The sequence below is a fragment of the Aspergillus terreus genome, genomic scaffold (genome assembly GCF_000149615.1).
Source record: "Aspergillus terreus NIH2624 scaffold_3 genomic scaffold, whole genome shotgun sequence".
Classification (NCBI taxonomy): Eukaryota; Fungi; Ascomycota; class Eurotiomycetes; order Eurotiales; family Aspergillaceae; genus Aspergillus; species Aspergillus terreus.
Window position 1 is genome coordinate 1,022,400 of NT_165926.1, and position 17,068 is coordinate 1,039,467.

At 52.4% G+C, this 17,068-nt stretch overlaps 6 protein-coding genes across 6 annotated transcripts; 2 read left to right on the plus strand and 4 right to left on the minus strand.

Annotated features, from left to right (window-relative positions):
• Positions 1–537: 537 nt before the first annotated feature.
• On the plus strand, positions 538–2,762 carry ATEG_02252 (putative MFS lactose permease; the record flags this gene model as incomplete). Its single annotated transcript, XM_001211430.1, has 9 exons — positions 538–666; positions 724–793; positions 841–888; positions 936–1,334; positions 1,383–1,703; positions 1,759–2,016; positions 2,065–2,416; positions 2,465–2,602; positions 2,654–2,762. 9 exons carry the CDS (start codon positions 538–540, stop codon positions 2,760–2,762), a joined length of 1,824 nt encoding a protein of 607 aa, XP_001211430.1.
• A 306-nt stretch (positions 2,763–3,068) lies between these two features.
• ATEG_02253 (aldo-keto reductase yakc) lies at positions 3,069–5,551 on the minus strand (the record flags this gene model as incomplete). The annotated part of the gene is made up of 6 exons (XM_001211431.1): positions 3,069–3,922; positions 3,971–4,194; positions 4,349–4,544; positions 4,757–5,177; positions 5,224–5,245; positions 5,304–5,551. 6 exons carry the CDS (start codon positions 5,549–5,551, stop codon positions 3,069–3,071), a joined length of 1,965 nt encoding a protein of 654 aa, XP_001211431.1.
• A 1,464-nt stretch (positions 5,552–7,015) lies between these two features.
• ATEG_02254 (uncharacterized protein) lies at positions 7,016–7,626 on the minus strand (the record flags this gene model as incomplete). Its single annotated transcript, XM_001211432.1, has 2 exons — positions 7,016–7,507; positions 7,558–7,626. 2 exons carry the CDS (start codon positions 7,624–7,626, stop codon positions 7,016–7,018), a joined length of 561 nt encoding a protein of 186 aa, XP_001211432.1.
• Positions 7,627–8,422: 796 nt separating this feature from the next.
• ATEG_02255 (ATP-binding cassette transporter YOR1) lies at positions 8,423–12,719 on the minus strand (the record flags this gene model as incomplete). The annotated part of the gene is made up of 3 exons (XM_001211433.1): positions 8,423–9,775; positions 9,824–12,463; positions 12,504–12,719. 3 exons carry the CDS (start codon positions 12,717–12,719, stop codon positions 8,423–8,425), a joined length of 4,209 nt encoding a protein of 1,402 aa, XP_001211433.1.
• A 747-nt stretch (positions 12,720–13,466) lies between these two features.
• On the minus strand, positions 13,467–14,517 carry ATEG_02256 (oxidase ustYa family protein; the record flags this gene model as incomplete). The annotated part of the gene is made up of 4 exons (XM_001211434.1): positions 13,467–13,882; positions 13,945–14,163; positions 14,219–14,408; positions 14,464–14,517. 4 exons carry the CDS (start codon positions 14,515–14,517, stop codon positions 13,467–13,469), a joined length of 879 nt encoding a protein of 292 aa, XP_001211434.1.
• A 1,260-nt stretch (positions 14,518–15,777) lies between these two features.
• Positions 15,778–16,192, plus strand: ATEG_02257 (uncharacterized protein; the record flags this gene model as incomplete). The annotated part of the gene is made up of 2 exons (XM_001211435.1): positions 15,778–15,829; positions 15,888–16,192. The coding sequence occupies 2 exons, from the start codon at positions 15,778–15,780 to the stop codon at positions 16,190–16,192; spliced, it is 357 nt and encodes a 118-aa protein (XP_001211435.1).
• Between the last annotated feature and the right edge of the window lie 876 nt (positions 16,193–17,068).

The following is a 17,068-nucleotide window of genomic DNA, read 5'->3' on the forward strand; positions in this document are numbered from 1 at the left end:
TAACCCCAGATTGGATCGGCAACAGACCCGCCACTGGGCCTATCCCCAAAGCATCACGGAGCAACCGTCAAGCAGCCACTCCATGGGCCCACGTCCCCAGTTCTCCACGGAGCAGACGGCCACTAAATTATAGTTGCGACCTGGACCACGCACCCGAAACGAAAAGGGGCCTAACAGCTTCCGGTACGGCGGCCCCAACCGTGGAGTTATGCGGCCCATTTCCATTCCCAAACCACACCATGTGGCGTTCGCCTTGTCGAGCAGGTGGAAATCTGGGGTTCTCCCCACGGGTTACTCGGGCCGACAACTCCAGCTGATGGGTTGCAAGCGAACACGCAAGGGTCTGGCCATTGGTCCAGCGTGAGTTCTAGCTAGCACTTACAGGGCCTGGCACAAATCGTGTCGCAGCGATCCTGCCAAGGCACTGGATTATAAGAAGCTGCTGCACGCCCGGTATCACCTTGCAGCTCCAGCGTGTGTCTTCCCCCTCCGCCATCAATTCCCCTTTCGATACATTCACTCGGTAGTCCCGCCGCCATGGCAGACACTCACACTCACGGCGAGAAGGCGCAGGTGTCCACGATGGAGAACACCACGCCCGTGGTTGCTGGCGGGTTTGGCAAGACGGCCGCTAATGAAGGAGCCAAGACGAAGCAAGTGTTTAACGTGAGTTTTTCCTGCATGTTGATGATGGATAGTATTTAATTTGGCTGATCAATCTAGGCTGAGCTTGCCGCAGCTCTCGAGGAGACTAAGATTGAAAGATGGAGCAAGACCTCCATCCACCTGTACTGTGGGTGGTCTATATCTGCCATAGGGAGTGGTTCTGACATTGTCCAGTTTGCATCTTCGTGGCCTTCTGCTGTGCCTGCGCCAACGGATATGACGGTGAGTCTGCAGGTCGTCTTTTCAATTATATCGCTAATGAACGTCAGGTTCCCTGATGGGCTCCGTCCTGGCCATGGACCACTACCAAAAAGTGTTCAACACCGGAATGGACGGACCCAAGGTGTCTCTCGTCACCTCTCTCTACACAGTGTACGTGCTCATCAACTCAGAAACCATATCCCTTCTAACAGTTGCCGTTTCCAGTGGATCTATCGTCGCCACCCCCTTCAGTGCCGTCATCTCCGATAACCTGGGTCGTCGCAAGTGCATGTTCGTCGGCGCTTGGATTATTATCGCTGGTGCTATCATCATCTCGACTGCCTACCATCTCCCCCAGTTCGTGGTTGGCCGTTTCATCCTCGGAATGGGCATTCAGGTCATGGTGGTGTCCGCTCCTGCGTACGCCGTCGAGATCTCTCCGCCTCACTGGCGTGGTCGTGCCGTCGGTGAGTACACCAGCATCTGAGTCTCTGTCGCCGCTAATATCGGGATAGGTTTCTACAACTGCGGTTGGTTCGGTGGTTCCATTCCCGCCGCTGCTGTTACCTTCGGCACCAACTACATCGACAGCGACTACTCGTGGCGTGTACCTTTTATCCTTCAGTGCTTCGCCTGCGTCATCGTCATCGTCGCTGTTTGGTTCATCCCCGAGTCGCCCCGTTGGCTCATGGCCAATGACCGTGAGGAGGAGGCCGTCGCTTTCCTGACCAAGTATCACGGCAACGGTGACCCCAATGCCCGCCTGGTGCGTCTGGAGATTGAGGAAATGAGGGAGGGTATCCGGATTGACGGTATTGATAAGAGATGGTGGGACTGTAAGTTCTCTTCCTACCGTCCGTGTGTTATTGAACACCACTAACGAGACTCAAGACCGTCCGTTCATCTTCACCCACAGCGGCCGCTGGCGTTTCCTCCAGGTCATGATGATCTCAGTCTTTGGACAGTGGTCCGGAAACGGTCTCGGTTACTTCAACCCTACCATCTACAAGTCGCTCGGCTACACCTCCAGCTCCATCCAGCTGCTGCTCAACCTGGTCAACTCGATTGTCTCCGCCATCGGTGCCCTGACCGCTGTGCACTTTACTGATAAGATGCCCCGTCGCAAGGTCCTTGTGTTTGGAACCTTTGGTGCGTTGGATCCCTTGTCCTGGACGATCGTGAACTGACGGAAGATAGCCTGCGCTGTCACCATGGCTATCAACGCCGGTGTCTCTCAGCCCATGATCGGCCCCAAGGCGCGCGGCGAGCCCATCAACAAGACCTTCGGCCAGACCGCGCTGGCCTTCTACTACCTCTTCAACTTTGTCTTCTCCTTCACCTACACTCCCCTTCAGGGTGTCATTCCCGCCGAAGCTCTCGAGACCACCACCCGTGCCAAGGGTCTCGCACTGTCCGGGTTCATGGTCAGCACCATCAGTTTCATCAGCCAGTACGCCACGCCCATCGGCCTGGCCAACATTTCCACCAACTACCTGTGGGTGTTTGTCGGTTGGGATCTGGTCGAGACTCTCTGTTGGTATCTCTTTGGGTAAGCTCTCTCTCTCGAATGGTGCGATCGCCGTCTAATACCTGCCAGTGTCGAATCTCAGGGCCGTACCCTCGAAGAACTCGAATGGGTCTACCAGCAGCCCAAGCCCGTCAAGGCCTCGCTGCATGTCGAGAAGATCGTCGTCCAGGCTGACGGTCGCGTCACCGAGAAGATCACCGATGATGCGTAAGCCGTTGGCGTCTGTGTTCTTTACATTGGTTCGCACATGCTCAACAGGAAGGCCGCCCACGCAGGGGCTATGCTGGGTTTTATGCTGTTCTTTATCCGGAATGTTGAGCATTCTGTGTCTCCCTTCACTTTGGTCTATTCTTCATGGTACTATTGATACTATAATATATTGATGGATTCGTCCATTTTCTTCAACATCCTGTATTATAGCCGCATTTCACGTCGGTGATGTCAGAATGAATATACGCATGTTGTTTTCTGTTCGGTTTCCGGTGGATAGGTCGAGGGTCATGGCATATAGAATATAGGAAGTGACTTCCATCGGGAATATCAACATCTTGTTCAACTGACAGAACCATAATGAAATGATAGCATAGTCATTCCCCACCCCTGTGACAATCCATCCACTAACTCAGCATAGCATAAACGAAGGCACGGGCATAATAATACTTTGTCTGCACACTCACAGAGGAGGCGTATCAGCAAACAGCCTTGAGACAATCTCCTCGGGATACCGAGCGCCCGCAACCTCAACCGCCGAACAAGCCTGCCGGAACTCGCGCTCCTCCTCCTCTGACAAAGTAATCCGCAGACTCCCCAAGTTCTCCTTGAGTCTCTCGACCCGCGTCGTACCAGGGATAGGAAAGATATCGACGCCCTGCGCCATCAACCACGCCAGCGTCAACTGCGACGGCGTGGCCCCCTTCCTCTCCGCAAGCCCCCGAATAGCCTTCACCAGCTCCAGGTTCTTCCCAAAATTCTCCCTACTAAACCGCGGCGCAAACTTGCGGAAATCATTGTCATCAAACTGGTCCGGCGAGGTGAGCTCCCCGCTCAAGAATCCCCGCCCCAGCGGCGAGTACGCCACAACCGCGACGCCCAGCTCGCGCGCCGTCTCCAGCAGCTTGTACTGCGGGCTTTCGATCTCCAGCGAGAACGGCGAGTACTCCATCTGCACGGCGGCGATGGGGTGCACTTTGTGCGCGCGCCGCAGCGACTCGGCGCTGCACTCGCTCAGCCCGAGATACCGGATCTTGCCCTCCGCCTTGAGCTGCGCCATCGCCTGCACCGTCTTCTCGATGGGCGTCGTCTGGTCCAGCCGGTGGCAGTAGTAGAGGTCGATGGTGCTGATGCCGAGCCGGGCGAGGGACTGCGCGCACGCCTGGTGCACGTACTCCGGGGACGAGTCGATGAAGCGCGTGCCGTCCGGGCGCCTGCGGATGGCGAATTTGGTGGCCAGGAAGATGTGCTCGCGCTTGGTGGGGTTGGCTTGGAACCATTTGCCGATGAGGTCTTCGCTGTCGCCGTAGATGTCGGCTGCGCGGGTTAGCATGGGATGATGGTTGGTGCGGGGGGTACACGTACAGCTGTCCCAGAAGGTCTCGCCCAGCTCGTATGCTGCGTCGAGGAATGCGAAGCGTTCGCTGTCGGGCTTGATCGTGCCGTAGAAGGCGCTCAGGCCCATGAGACCCAGGCCGATGCGGGGGACTTCGGGGCCGTTTTTGCCCAGCTTGGCGGTTGGGAGAGACATGATGGATTGTCTCTGCTTACGGGTTATCTGAATAGGAAACAGTGGGCTCGTCGAGAGACTACGGTCAGTTGATAGTGCGGCACTCCTCTTATCTTATACCTTGTATCGATGACCGTAGTGGCGGAGACAAGCCTTTGCCCCACATAACCCCGCCGCTACACTGTTATGAAGCATCCGATGTTTGCATAAGTGTCGTCCAAACAAGATTATACCAGCTGACAACCATACGATAAGAGCAATGCGTCTTCGGATTTAACGGCCTGCCAGCCTGGCTTCCAGAACAGAGTCGCCCAACTTCGGGGACCGCCATACATTGATCAGCTCCAGCCCTGCGTTCCGGAGCAGCTGCTTCCACTGCGTCTCCGTGCGCTCGATCCCTCCCACCGCAAGCCACATCAGCATGTCTAACTCCACATCCCGGAGATTAGCCCTCTCTTCGGGCATAACCCGGTCGATGATTAGCAAAGTCGACTTTTCACGGTCCATCGCAGGGACGAGCTGTCGCAGGATGTGCTCGGCTTGGGGGTCGGACCAGTCGTGGATGGCGTGGCGGAAGAGGTATACCGACGCTCCTGTAGTCTACGGTCAATGGGGAGCTCTACGACACATGGGATACATACCGTGAACCGGCTGGGGTGTGAAGAAGTCATGCCCCATCGCTTCGATGCCATCCGGCAGCTCCGGAATACCCTCCACAGTGGACGGCAAATCCTGCAAGATCAACCGTCCCGGATGATCCGGATACTGCTGCTTGAAGCGGATCAAGTTCTGTCCACGACCACCGCCGAGATCAACAATTAGAGGGTGGGTGGGATCGCAATCTAGACTGGCAAGCTCCTGCGCCGGTGGGTATATCTCAAACCACGCGAACCGGAACCACTGCTGCTCGACAAACATATACTCATCAAAGGTCTTCTTCAACTGCGGGTCGCTCTCCATAAGCTCAAAAACCATGATTGACGCCGGTATGGTGAACTTGGACAAGCTCTCTGCGTCTGGACCTAACCCCGGTCCGCGCATGTAGTCTACCAGTCGCCCGGCCTTGCAATATGAGCGGTAGGTCTAGCATTGCATGGTGATTACTTACCATAGGGAAAAACAAGTCATACCTACCATCGTCAGCCTAGGGCGCCTCACTTTGTCGAGTCAACAAGTCAATCCACCTACGTGGTTTTCACCGCAGCCACCGACCCAGAAAGCGCGTGGAAATTCGTCCGCTCGTTCGCGACATACGCCCCTTCATCCTCATCGCACAGTCCGATGACAGCCATGAACCGCAAGATGCGCATGACAAACCGGGCGTCGTCCGTGGTCTCTTTCGCGATCTCAGCTGCCTGGACGGGCTTCCCGTTCGCTGCGGCAAGGACCTGCAGCCAGCGTCTTTCTATCGCGATGCGAACCGCGATGTTCTGCATCATCTATGACGGTAAGCTTAGGCTATCTTCTATACGAGGGAATTCTTGCCTGCATGTTAATCCGCTTCATGGTGTCGAGGGGACTCTCGACGGAAAGTTGCAGCCGGCGGATCGCCTCCAGGAGTTCCTGGTGCGCGATCTGGTCGCCATCTGCCTCCGCAGAGAGTAGCTTCTGGATATGGTCGAGCTCCTGTAAGACTGACATCTTCATGCTTCAAATGATTTTGATGGATCTGGAGTGTGCGTTCATTGAGTCGTATATAAAGCCCGAGGAGAACCCAGGGAGAAGTGTGGATTGGGTGTTACACGCATTCTGCTCTCAAGCCGCTGTGTTACGGCCCAGTCAGCGCATTCGAGTCCATTCAGCTGTCCTTCGAAAGTCGTTTAGGATGAGTCTATCGGCAGGATGAGCGAAAACCACCACTACATAGATCGTTGTTTGTAGAAGTCGGTCCCTATAGACAGTATAATACCTGACAAGATAGCGACAGCAATGTGCCAAAAGAGGTGTCATCCATGGCATGGAACCAGCTCTACTGCAGTATTCAAACCAATCTAGTAAGATATCGCATTCAACCCCGGAAATTTCATTCCGAACGCTTCTGTGCTACGACACGCCATCTCATCTTGTCACAAGCTCGACTGAGATCTGTCTTCATCATCTGAGCCCGTCATATCTGCCCGGGTTCCGAGCATCAAATGTAATAAAAGCATTGATATGCTTCAGACTCTTAATCTCGGTTAATAAAGTACCCCTTTACACACCAGGCAAACGTACGGATGGAAGCAAACCTACAGATGGAAAGGGCTGTCTGTGTACTTGTTAGCATAGCAAGGCCTGTCATATATACCAATCATATCGTGAATCGGGTTCTGCATGTGCAGAAATTCAACTATCTAATTCTGTGTGACTTGAAGATGGGACTTTGATGACTATCCCCACTATCATCGGGCGATTCGTGTCACTGGGCCTCTTGTTTGTCATCTCCGATTCGTTATAATTTCCGAGAGCGCTGGATAAAGTTTTCAGCTGGACCAACAGAGGAAGTAGATAGGGTGAGGAGAGGAAGGGGATTTGGAGAGTTATGAAAGGCTACGGCATGGACTGGTGGTTGAGGCATTTCATCTCGCTTTCTGAGTGTAGACCGATACCGGCTTATCCTTCTGTTCGCTTACATTGTCAGAAAGTCACCAGATATCCATGACATGGAGTCAGTTCCGAAAGTAAGAAGGCTAGCGAGCATTGTAACACTGCATTCGATAGAATGCCACAGAATAGCCTTCGCAATGCCACTACCGGATGGCTGCTCCATGCGCAGGAAAGAAAAGCAACGAAGACTGTTACGTCTCTACAGGGGATTTCTTCCAAAATTCTAGCAATCATGATTGCATGGTAGACACTGCTGTCAACGACTACCATCCCACAATGCTTCAACACTGATGCACACCCAACCAAAAGCTGACCTATTTCTCATCAAACGTATACGCAAAGGTATCCAACACCAGAGTCACCCCATCCGTCAACTCATCGTTCTTCCCAGCCTTGGTGACTGTAAACTCGATCTTGTTGACGTTCCAAATATCCTCCAGATTAACCTTCTGCATCTTGGTCGTGTCGGAGTACTTGATAAACACAGGAGTCGATTCACTCCCCGCAAGATCCCGCTTGTACCCCTGCACGATAACAGTGCAGGGAACGGTGGTCTTCTTCCCGTTCTTCTTCGGCCCGCTGCACGCAGCGTACACACTCTCGGCGTCGAACTTGAGCTTGTAATCATCGCGGGTCATACGGCCAAACGACTTCCCGACCTCGCGCGGGCCCGAAAAGAGAACCTTAGGGCTGCTTCTCTGGATATTCGACACCTGGACACTGGACCTGCCGACGGACCACTCTTCGCTGTAGTTGAGGCCTTTGAAGGGATTGTCGTGGAAGGCGCCGAGGTCGAGGGAATCATACTGGCGTCTTATTAGCACTGGAGGCGGCTATCGCGCATAGGTATACTAACTCCAGCGACGTAGCGCATCGACATGGCCAGTGTGGCAAGCGACAGGAGAGAGACGAGGGTGAACTTCATGATGGTGATCGTGGTGTGGCTTTGAATGATCTGGTGACAGTATGAACAGAATGATTCAAGAGCCAGCAATGCAATTTATAGGATCAGGAACGCAGGAGGCCCATAGAATGCAGTCCTGTCGTATTCGGAGCGCATTCGGGCCTTAGGTGAAGGGTGCTGCAGGGGGTGCGGCGGAATCCAGCCACATAGCAAGTCATTGCCAAAACAATGTGAGGCGTGGTAGACATATTACCAAAAAGGGATAGTATATCTGAGGCGTCTTGCATGATCGAGATGAACTCTGCATGATAGGTCCTCACGAGTTAGAAGTCAGATGACTCTTCATAGAAAGAGTCTTAAGTCGGTGCTTAGTGACGATGATCTACCGCCGATCAGATCAGTAGCCCCACTGGGATTCCAATAGTTCGGTTGAGCAATTCAGCCGTAAGTAGAGGCGTCCATTGACGTATCCTGCATATTCAAGCGAGTCGGCGAACTGATGAGGTTGGCGGACGCCTGGGGTTGAATACAATCGGGGAATACAACCGGGGAGCCCTTTTTCCTTGGTATGGCACCCTAACATGCTTGTCTCATATACCAAGCTCTGTGTCAACCTCCTTGCAGCGAAAACAATCCTTTCGATATGGAAAACTGGGAGCTCTGCTTTCATTGTTGTGGGTTCAGTGCCTTGTCATGTGTGGATAGAAAATTTACTGGTCCGTAGAGTCCTTCAGTCACCTGCAAGTATTCTGACTTCACGGAAGAACAGATCTCGCTCATCGATCTCACGTTGAAGCTTTTCTTCCTGGCCTCCGTTTTATCCCGCAACCCCGGACACAATATCCGCCCGCGTAATCCCACTGCGGTCACACATTGCCCGGAAGATGCCATCTTCCCGGTCCCAGAGACGCACAGGTGTGTCCATCTCCGCGATTCGGCCTTGCTCCATTACGCAGATCCGATCGTAGTGAATGATTGTGCGCAACCGATGTGCGATACACAAGACGGTCTTTCCCTGGAACCCCTGCGCCATGGCTAACTGGATCTTCCGGTCCGTTTCAAAGTCAACGGATGAGGTTGCCTCATCGCAGATGATAATTCGGGCGTTGCGCACCAAGGCGCGGGCTAAAGCCATGAGCTGACGCTGTCCGAGGGAAAAGGTAAGACCTTCTTCATCGACCGGCGTGTCGAGTGACAGCTTTGTCCGCGGCTGGCGTTGCTTCAACCCGCCAGCGACGTCCGAGTCAGGAGTCGTGTCGCTCTCGCGATCAGGAGCGTCAGAGGCGTCTATGAGATGAGCTTGACGCAGCGCGGACCACAACTCCAAATCCGAGTGTTCGTTGAAAGGGTCGAGATTAGAACGTACTGTGCCGCGGAACAGAGTTGGGTCCTGTGGGATAATGGCCAGTCTGGAACGAAGATCATGGAGACCAATTCTGCCAATGTCGATCCCATCAATCTGGATTGTCCCGGCTGATAGCTCGGTGAGGCGGAAAAGAGCAGACATGATGCTGGATTTCCCGGCACCGGTACGCCCAACGATACCGATTCGTTCACCTCCCTGTACATCCATAGTAAGTCCTTTCAGAACCAGGGGCAACCCATCCCGGTAGCGCATCTCCACATCATTAAAGATTATCCGACCTTTGTCGGGCCAAGATGGGGGAACTGGGGTGAGATGCAGCGGCGCCTCTTCTTGTAGTTGTGTGCCGTAGTAGTGCACGCGTTCGGTCGCATTCATGTCGTTTTCCACCTCGGCCAGCTGGCGGACGGTAAATTGAAGCATCTGGGCGATGGTTAAAATGTAGGAGAGCACAAGACCGGATATGCTGGGCGACACGTCGAACCGGGAGGTCACGACCAAAATAGCTGTCACAAAGATGAGGAGGACAGCGACAGCGTCAAGACGAATGCTCAGCCAACGCTGGTTAGCAAAGGTCAAAAAGTACGCTCCATTCATTGTGTCGATTGACTCCCGAATGCTGCGCTGGAATTGATTCTCAACCCTGTATGCGCGGATGCAAGCCGTCCCGGTGATGGCCTCGCCAAACCGAGCGTGGACGACTGAGCGAAGAACGGATTCGTGTCGCTTCAGCTCCCGGGCAGAGGCTCGGTAGTAGTTGGACGCCATAAGGAAGAGGACAATCAGGGGCCCGAGGGCGATGGCGAACTGGAAAAGTTAGCGAGATCACCGTGCACTCGAACAGCGCAGACATACGTAGTGGTAAAAGACTATGACCAACACGATAATGGCCAGAATCCCCGACAAAGTCAGAAAATACAACCGCGTTGCATCGGATAGTTCAGTATCCATCACCTGGACATCGCGTGAGAACCTGTTGGAAATACGGCCTGTTGGCGTGGTGTCGAAGAATGACATTGGCGCTCGAAGCACACGGGTCATGGCCCGCTGGAGCATGGTTCTGCTGGAATTAGTGCCGCAGGTGGTCAGGTAAGTGGAAAAGGAAAACATCAGGATGACAGTAATAGCCGCGATTCCTGCATAGATCCCAATATACTGGCCCGTGGACAGATGAGGGTACTTGTTCGAGGTCCAGTATGACAACCACAGGCCTGTCCACACGTTAGATACATTGGCCAGTCCCAGGAGAAGCAAGACCACAATAGCATTGAAGTAGCTTCCTGACGCCTTGATATATGCTTGCCACACTTTCCACCCAACGGCGTCAGTCGGTCTCTCTTCTTGCTGCATCAATGCTGGCACTTGTTTGCTCGCGATCTGCGTATCAGTATTTGTGTCCTCCTCAGGTGTCGGTTCAACTGGTTTGTCGGTCTGGTCTTCGGAGTCCTCCTGTCGTGCGGTGGATAACAGCCGTTGGAACAATTTATTATCACTCATCAGGTCCTCGAAGGTTCCTACCGCATGGATGCGCCCTTCATCCATAACCACAATTCGATCGCACCGGCTGAGCACGTGAAGTTGGTGGGTTGCTAGAATCCGACATCGATCTTTGAGGAGGCCGCAGATGGCCTTTTCCATAATATGACGACCGACGTGAGCATCAACAGCCGAGAGTGGGTCATCCAGGAGGACAAGTTCGGCGTTAAAATATATAGCACGGGCAATATTAAGACGTTGCTTCTGGCCGCCAGAGACAGTGATCCCACGCTCTCCAATCTCTGTGAGATCACCATTTGGTAGGACTTTTAGATCAGGTCTCAGGGCGCAGGCGTCAATCACCTGCTCATACCAAGTATGGTCGTAGTCCGTGCCAAATAGAATATTGTTTCGCACGGAAGTATTCTGTATCCATGCATATTGGGAACAAAACGCACGTGTCGTGCCAAGTCGGACACAGCCCTCTTCCAGTCGCATCTCGCCTGCCAGGGCGGAGAGCAACGAACTCTTCCCCGATCCAACACTGCCGATGACTGCCACTAGTTCATTCCGTCCGATTTCAAGACACACGTCGGTTAAGCGAAACGGTTCGCCGGGTTCCTGGACCTCTAATGTTGATTTGGACTCCGCAACTGCCTGTGCTGGCTTTGCTCGTTTTTCTGGACCTTTCAGATGCTCCGCACCAACCTCAGCGGGCGATTGTTCCCAGGTGAAGGTTGCATGCTCCATGGAGATGGCGTTGGCGAGAGATTTATCGTGGTGGATATCCTCCTTGCGTTCCTCGGCGAAGATAAAGTCCTGGATGCGGTTCAAGGCAGTCCAGGCGTCTGCTATCTGGCCAATGACCATAGGCAACAGATTCAACGGCATCCGCAGGGCGTTAAACAGAGCAAGTGAGGAGAAAACCGGTGCTGGGTCCAAGTCGTGTTTCGACAGGGCATAGGTGACAAAAGACAGTAAGGATGCAAAGACTGGAATCGACATGGATACACTCATGATCGCGTTGCGGACAGCCAACAGAGTCTGGATCAATCGAATCTCGCGCTTCCTGATTTCCTTCAGGCGATTCAAAAAGCTACTCTCCCAACCGAAGAACTTGACAAACCGGACACCCTGCAGGATCTCCTGAGTAAGCGAAACACGCTGGTCGGTGAGTCGATTGATATTGCGGCGTCTTTTGACGAGAAATCGCACGGCATATGTGAGGAAGGGGAGGCCGAAAACCAACAGAGCATACCCACAGAGGCAGCTGTACCCGATGTTGACGAGAAGCAGGATCAGCGTCACGATCATGGAGATTGGCGCGGTCCAGACCATGTGAAACATGCCGCACGCTAGGTTAATTCGATCGACATCGACACTCATCAGGGCGATGATCCGCCCGTTGTTCCATCCAGACTCGTCAACCGCACCAGTGGGTTTTTTGATGCGCTCAAATATGGCTTGGATTGATGTTGGCCGAAGAGCTCGCTTTTTGGCCACCTTCAGAGCCTCGATGTTCGCTTTCTCCTCGGCGGAGGGTTTCCCACCAGCTTTCGCTCGACCTGACAATTTCATGGCTTTGTTGAATACTTGACAGATAAGCAGGCCGCGGATCTGTCCGCCGACCATCTGGCCTCGGTAAAGGAACTGGTTGGTACATAAGCTCTGAAACACCTGGATGCACGTAATGCCGACAGCAAAACCCATCCCGCGGCCGATATGCGGGGCCGGGGTTCCCCTATGCTGAGCCGCATAGGCCTCGGTGGAGAAGGCGATGAGATACCTGGTGAGATAAGGAGCAAATACCAGCAATAGAGAGCTGAGGAGTTGACAGACGCCCCCAAGGAGAAATTCAAATCGAAAGGTATCATAAAGCGCCGCGAGGAGCGGAATTCTGCTGCCGGCGTGGACGCGACGGTCCAAGGCCGATTCCAGCTGATCGCACAGGACATCAATACTGCGATTAGGGTTGACTGTCCAGATATCTTGGAGTTCGAGTGGCCGGAGGTAGCCCACCTATACAGGGGTGGGTTAGCAACGGGTGCACGAACCATACTAGGCCAACATAATGGGGCGGAAGATGTACTTTCATGAGTGGAGACATCCACTGAAAAGACACGATGCTCCAGAATGAGGCTCCATATTCGTGCGAGACGTCCCGCTCGACTGGAGTCGGAGGGATCTTCTGGAGTCGCAGGGGGTTGAGATAGCGGTACCACGGCGGTTTGGGGGCGACCCGTTGGACGTCGGGGGAGGGCTGTAATTCTCCCATTGTTCCAGCGGATTTATATGGCACGCTACATGTGTGAAAGGCGTGTCTGGTGGGATAATCGGGGTGGTCGTTGGTTAAATAGACTTGGGGGCATCTTCCGTTCCGGGTGTCACGGCTTCCTGATCCGTCAGCAAGGACGGACGATGTTCTCGGATTGTGGCCATCCCCCACCTAACGGGATAATTCCGCCGTGCCCTAGGGCTTACAGCAATCTTTTTGCTCCTGCAGAAGTGAACCAAATCAAGTTTCTGTGCCCAATAAAATAAAAACAAAATATCCCGGTCATGCAAATTGTTCATTTACGATGCCAGGCCTTGAGATGGACTACTGTGTACATACAGTACTGCTTATCACCCGAAAGCGGCCTAGCCCGCTATCTAGACGGAGGCCCCGCTGGGTCGTGCCGCGGTTAAAGCGATTAGAGAGTGTCAAGATCCACTCTGAAATAGAGACGATCCTCACCATTATCCATCCCCTCAAGTTGAATCCGAATTGATCGAGATCCAATAATGGAAGTACCCAAAGCTTCAACATGCAGTGCGCTTGGCTGTGACCGAGCTTAGAGTGGTAGAGGTGGTTCCTTGCATAGTGCAAGGGCAATCTACACATACACACTGGCCCAAGCCAAAATGGCTCGGAGGCATCGCTTGCCATCGGAATTATACGATCCAATTGATATCGCTGGACAGTCTGTTGAACAGTATGGGTTGTATTCGGATTCACTAGAGAACCACGGCCCTTCGTCTCTCAGAGTTCATCCTCCCAGAGCTGCTCCATTCCCGGTGGCCCATGGGAAATATGTCTCGGGTCAGTTGGTCTGGGAAGTCGCTTGTCGGTGTAATTGACTCTGTTCTCATTCTGCCATTGCAGCCACTGCTCGTGGAATATGCACTGACGCTCGGGCGTAAAGTCCGTCGCAGGGGTATGCCACCCGTCCATCCAGTTGAATGTCAGTGCATTATACGAAGGCTGGCAACGGAGGTCTTGCACGAGGACGTAGAGGCAATGGGACAGATGGATCCGGTCAAGCTTTGGGGTGTCTTCAAACCGCTTGTATTTCTTGCCGTAGAAGTGATCAAAGTACGCATATTGGCGGACAAAGTTCAGGCAATGGATGTTGTGCTGCATTTCCGTCTGCCATATATAGGCGTCGTCGCCGTATCCTAAACCAGACCGCCTACTCAGCCATGGCACCAATGGATTCGGGAGTTGGACTCTTGCTTACCCCAATCCTCCGGAAGCTTAACTACCTTCTCTGGATCCTTGTTCATCTTGATCACTTCTTCCCTGCTCATCACCATCGGCCCGAGCTGTGCGATCCGATCCCATTCGGCGTTGGATTCGGGGTTGGGCTCTTGCCGCAGAAGGTTGTGCGTTACGTCAAATAGGTGGCCATCTACCGTATAGTTGTGTAGCGGGAGCTCCAACCGAGCGAGAATCGGTGCTATGGGAAGAGCCAGTGTCAGTACCTCAGTGCATATTGGACATAAACGACGTACAGTAGGCATTAACGTCTTTGAAGATTGCATTCGCGGTCATCGGCCGGCTTTCTGTGACGGAGCCGGCGCGTAGTAGTGTCACCAGGGATACCACGAATAAGACAAGATTGGCGGTCACAAAGGCGCACTCGGATAGACGAAAGTATCTTCGATGGCGAGCATAGGGATTTTGGAAACGCTCCTCAGAATCCTAAGTAGATAATTGATTAGAACTTTTCGCTGGATACTCGAGTGGTGTCACTAACGGAGTTGAGTAGAGCATATTTTGATTCTTCTCTGCCGTCGGTGGCCATTTGCATCGCGGGAATCACCTTGCTCGGTGATGCAATGATGGGTATTGAAAGTGCACAAGTAAGATCAGAGATCAGGGTTGGCTTTGTTGTTTCAGAAATCAGAATATATAGAAGGCAAGCCTGGAGAGCGGGGTGAATTTTGTATCGTCACTTCCTTCTTGCGTCCTGCATTACTATGGCTCATTCGCACTCCCCCTTGCAACTTTCTGAAATCGCGGTGAAGAAGAGACCGTTCAGTATAGAATCCAAGACCCTGCCATTTCAGCATCTGCTCCCTGCTCCCTGGAGGCCTTGCGCATCGCTTACATTCTGAACTTCAAATTAACACCACTACATAAGATGATCGGTGGTTCATATGCATATCCATGTGGAAGATTATTGGTGTCAAATTTAATCATTCATCCCACTATTAAGTAAGGCGTTGAACATGCAGCTGTGGCCTACGTCATGTACAGCTTCATATGACTTCAAAGAATGTAGTTATCCCTCACCTATCGTATGATATCATATCATGCGTATAGGCGAGATAGCAGTGGCTAGCCACCAGAAGCCAGCTGGTCGTGTTGAATGGACTGTATCCCTGTGATATCAACCAGAATCCTTAGCCGAAGGTATTCCAGACGTAGTTTACCGCGGGGATCCAGGCAGTTTTCTCTTGCATCAATGGTGCGCATAAAACAACTTATATAGGCGGATTATCCTACCTGGTATTGATCACCCTGGAGAAAGCCAACAGATATTCCAAGATCGCCTATGGATGGGCTATAGTAATCTGATGCAAGCATAGTACAAGTCAGAAGATGCTGCCTTGCTCAAACGGCCTCCATGTTACGGTAGCACCGTAGCATTTCGACCTAGATGCAAGACGATGTAGTCCTCCTCACTGTCTCGAGCATTACTGATTGTCTCCACTCATCTATCCTAAAGCCCCTCGTCGCGCATCACGAAGCCAGACACTGCGAAATCCGAGTCAAGGTAAGGGATGATAGTGGTAGGGAACAGTCGCAGCAATTATGATAGCACAACCACATAGTAACGGGACAGCCGATCGAGGTGGCCTTCTATGACAATGGGTATACTTCACACGATACGTCACCAATGTTCAAGAGCATAAATACCCCCCATTGCCCTTTGGGTCAGACAGGTCTACACTTGAATAACAAGCCATAGTTCTTTTTGCCTCAATCATATCGAGAAGTCCATCTCTATCCTCCCTCGTTCCTCTATAAAACCCGACTGTCCGTTGAGCCTCGCTCGGTTTCCAAGATGAAGTTCCTGACCTTCTTCTTCGCTACTCTGCCACTCATGGCCATTGCTTGTATGTATTGTGGCACCAGAATTCCTCAGTCCATAGCCGTTCCTCACATGTGTCGCAGCTCCTATTCCGGATGCTGAGCATCCCGAATGGCCCGCTAACAACGCGGTTCGCCCTGGAGAGACCCCCAATGCTGAATCCGAGAACAAGGAGTTCGTCTATTGGCGCCGCGATATGAACCACCCCGAGTGGCCTGCTAATAATGCCGTTCGTCCCGGGGAGACCCCCAACGCTGAATCCGAGAACAAGGAGTTCGTCTATTGGCGCCGCGATATGAACCACCCCGAGTGGCCTGCTAATAATGCCGTTCGTCCCGGGGAGACCCCCAATGCTGAATCTGAGAACAAGGAGTTCGTCTATTGGTAGATAGGCATTATGCATTCTGGGAGAACGCGCGACTCACAATCTGTCTGCGCGATGGAACGCTCTCAGCTTTATGATTATGAGATACGGCAAGATTGACTCTGAGGCCATGATTTTTACTCTGGGAGAAGATTCTATTCTCTAAGTTCCTGTCTGCAGACTCGTTGAGTGAGCACTCCATAGTCACTCTTTTCATCATGAATTTTTAATGGAGTCAAGGCAATCAATCAGCTTCGTGGGAACGTACTTAAGTGGGTAAAATATCTAGTAGTTAGATGTAGGAATGACTAGTACGTGAGAGGTCAGCAAAGAGTTCCCAGTTGAAAAGATAACATATACAAATACATGTCCACGGAGTACAGACGGGGTCGCTTGTCCATCGGTGATCCTATGTTTGGATTGGCTTTCGCCATGCATAGCGGGGAATCCCCAGCCGAGGTATCTCACCTGAACTATACCCGAGATTCCTTTAAGTTGCACTTGAGCAAAAGTTTGTAACACTGTCCACTTAGGGATTTCCAATAATCCGATTGCATGCTCCGACGGATACAATGATCCAGATGGTTAACTCTACACTCCCTTTGTAAAGCTCGACTGTATGTGGGTGAGCGTCTCCCAAGCCTTCCTCTTTGGACAGGAGATATTGATTCATCTTCAAGCATAGATATGGAGCTAATAAGTACAGCATGTAGTCTTGGTTAGCAAATGCACAATTATAGTCTGTGATCATGCCCATATCTCACATACCACTCTTGAGTAGGCCGGTTAAGACGGATCCAGCTTTGCTAGCTTCCCCGCTAGAATACAAAACGCGGGGATAATAAAGATTTCATAATCTTCTGCATTCCTTCCTCTTTTCTGATAGTCAGTTAACCTCCT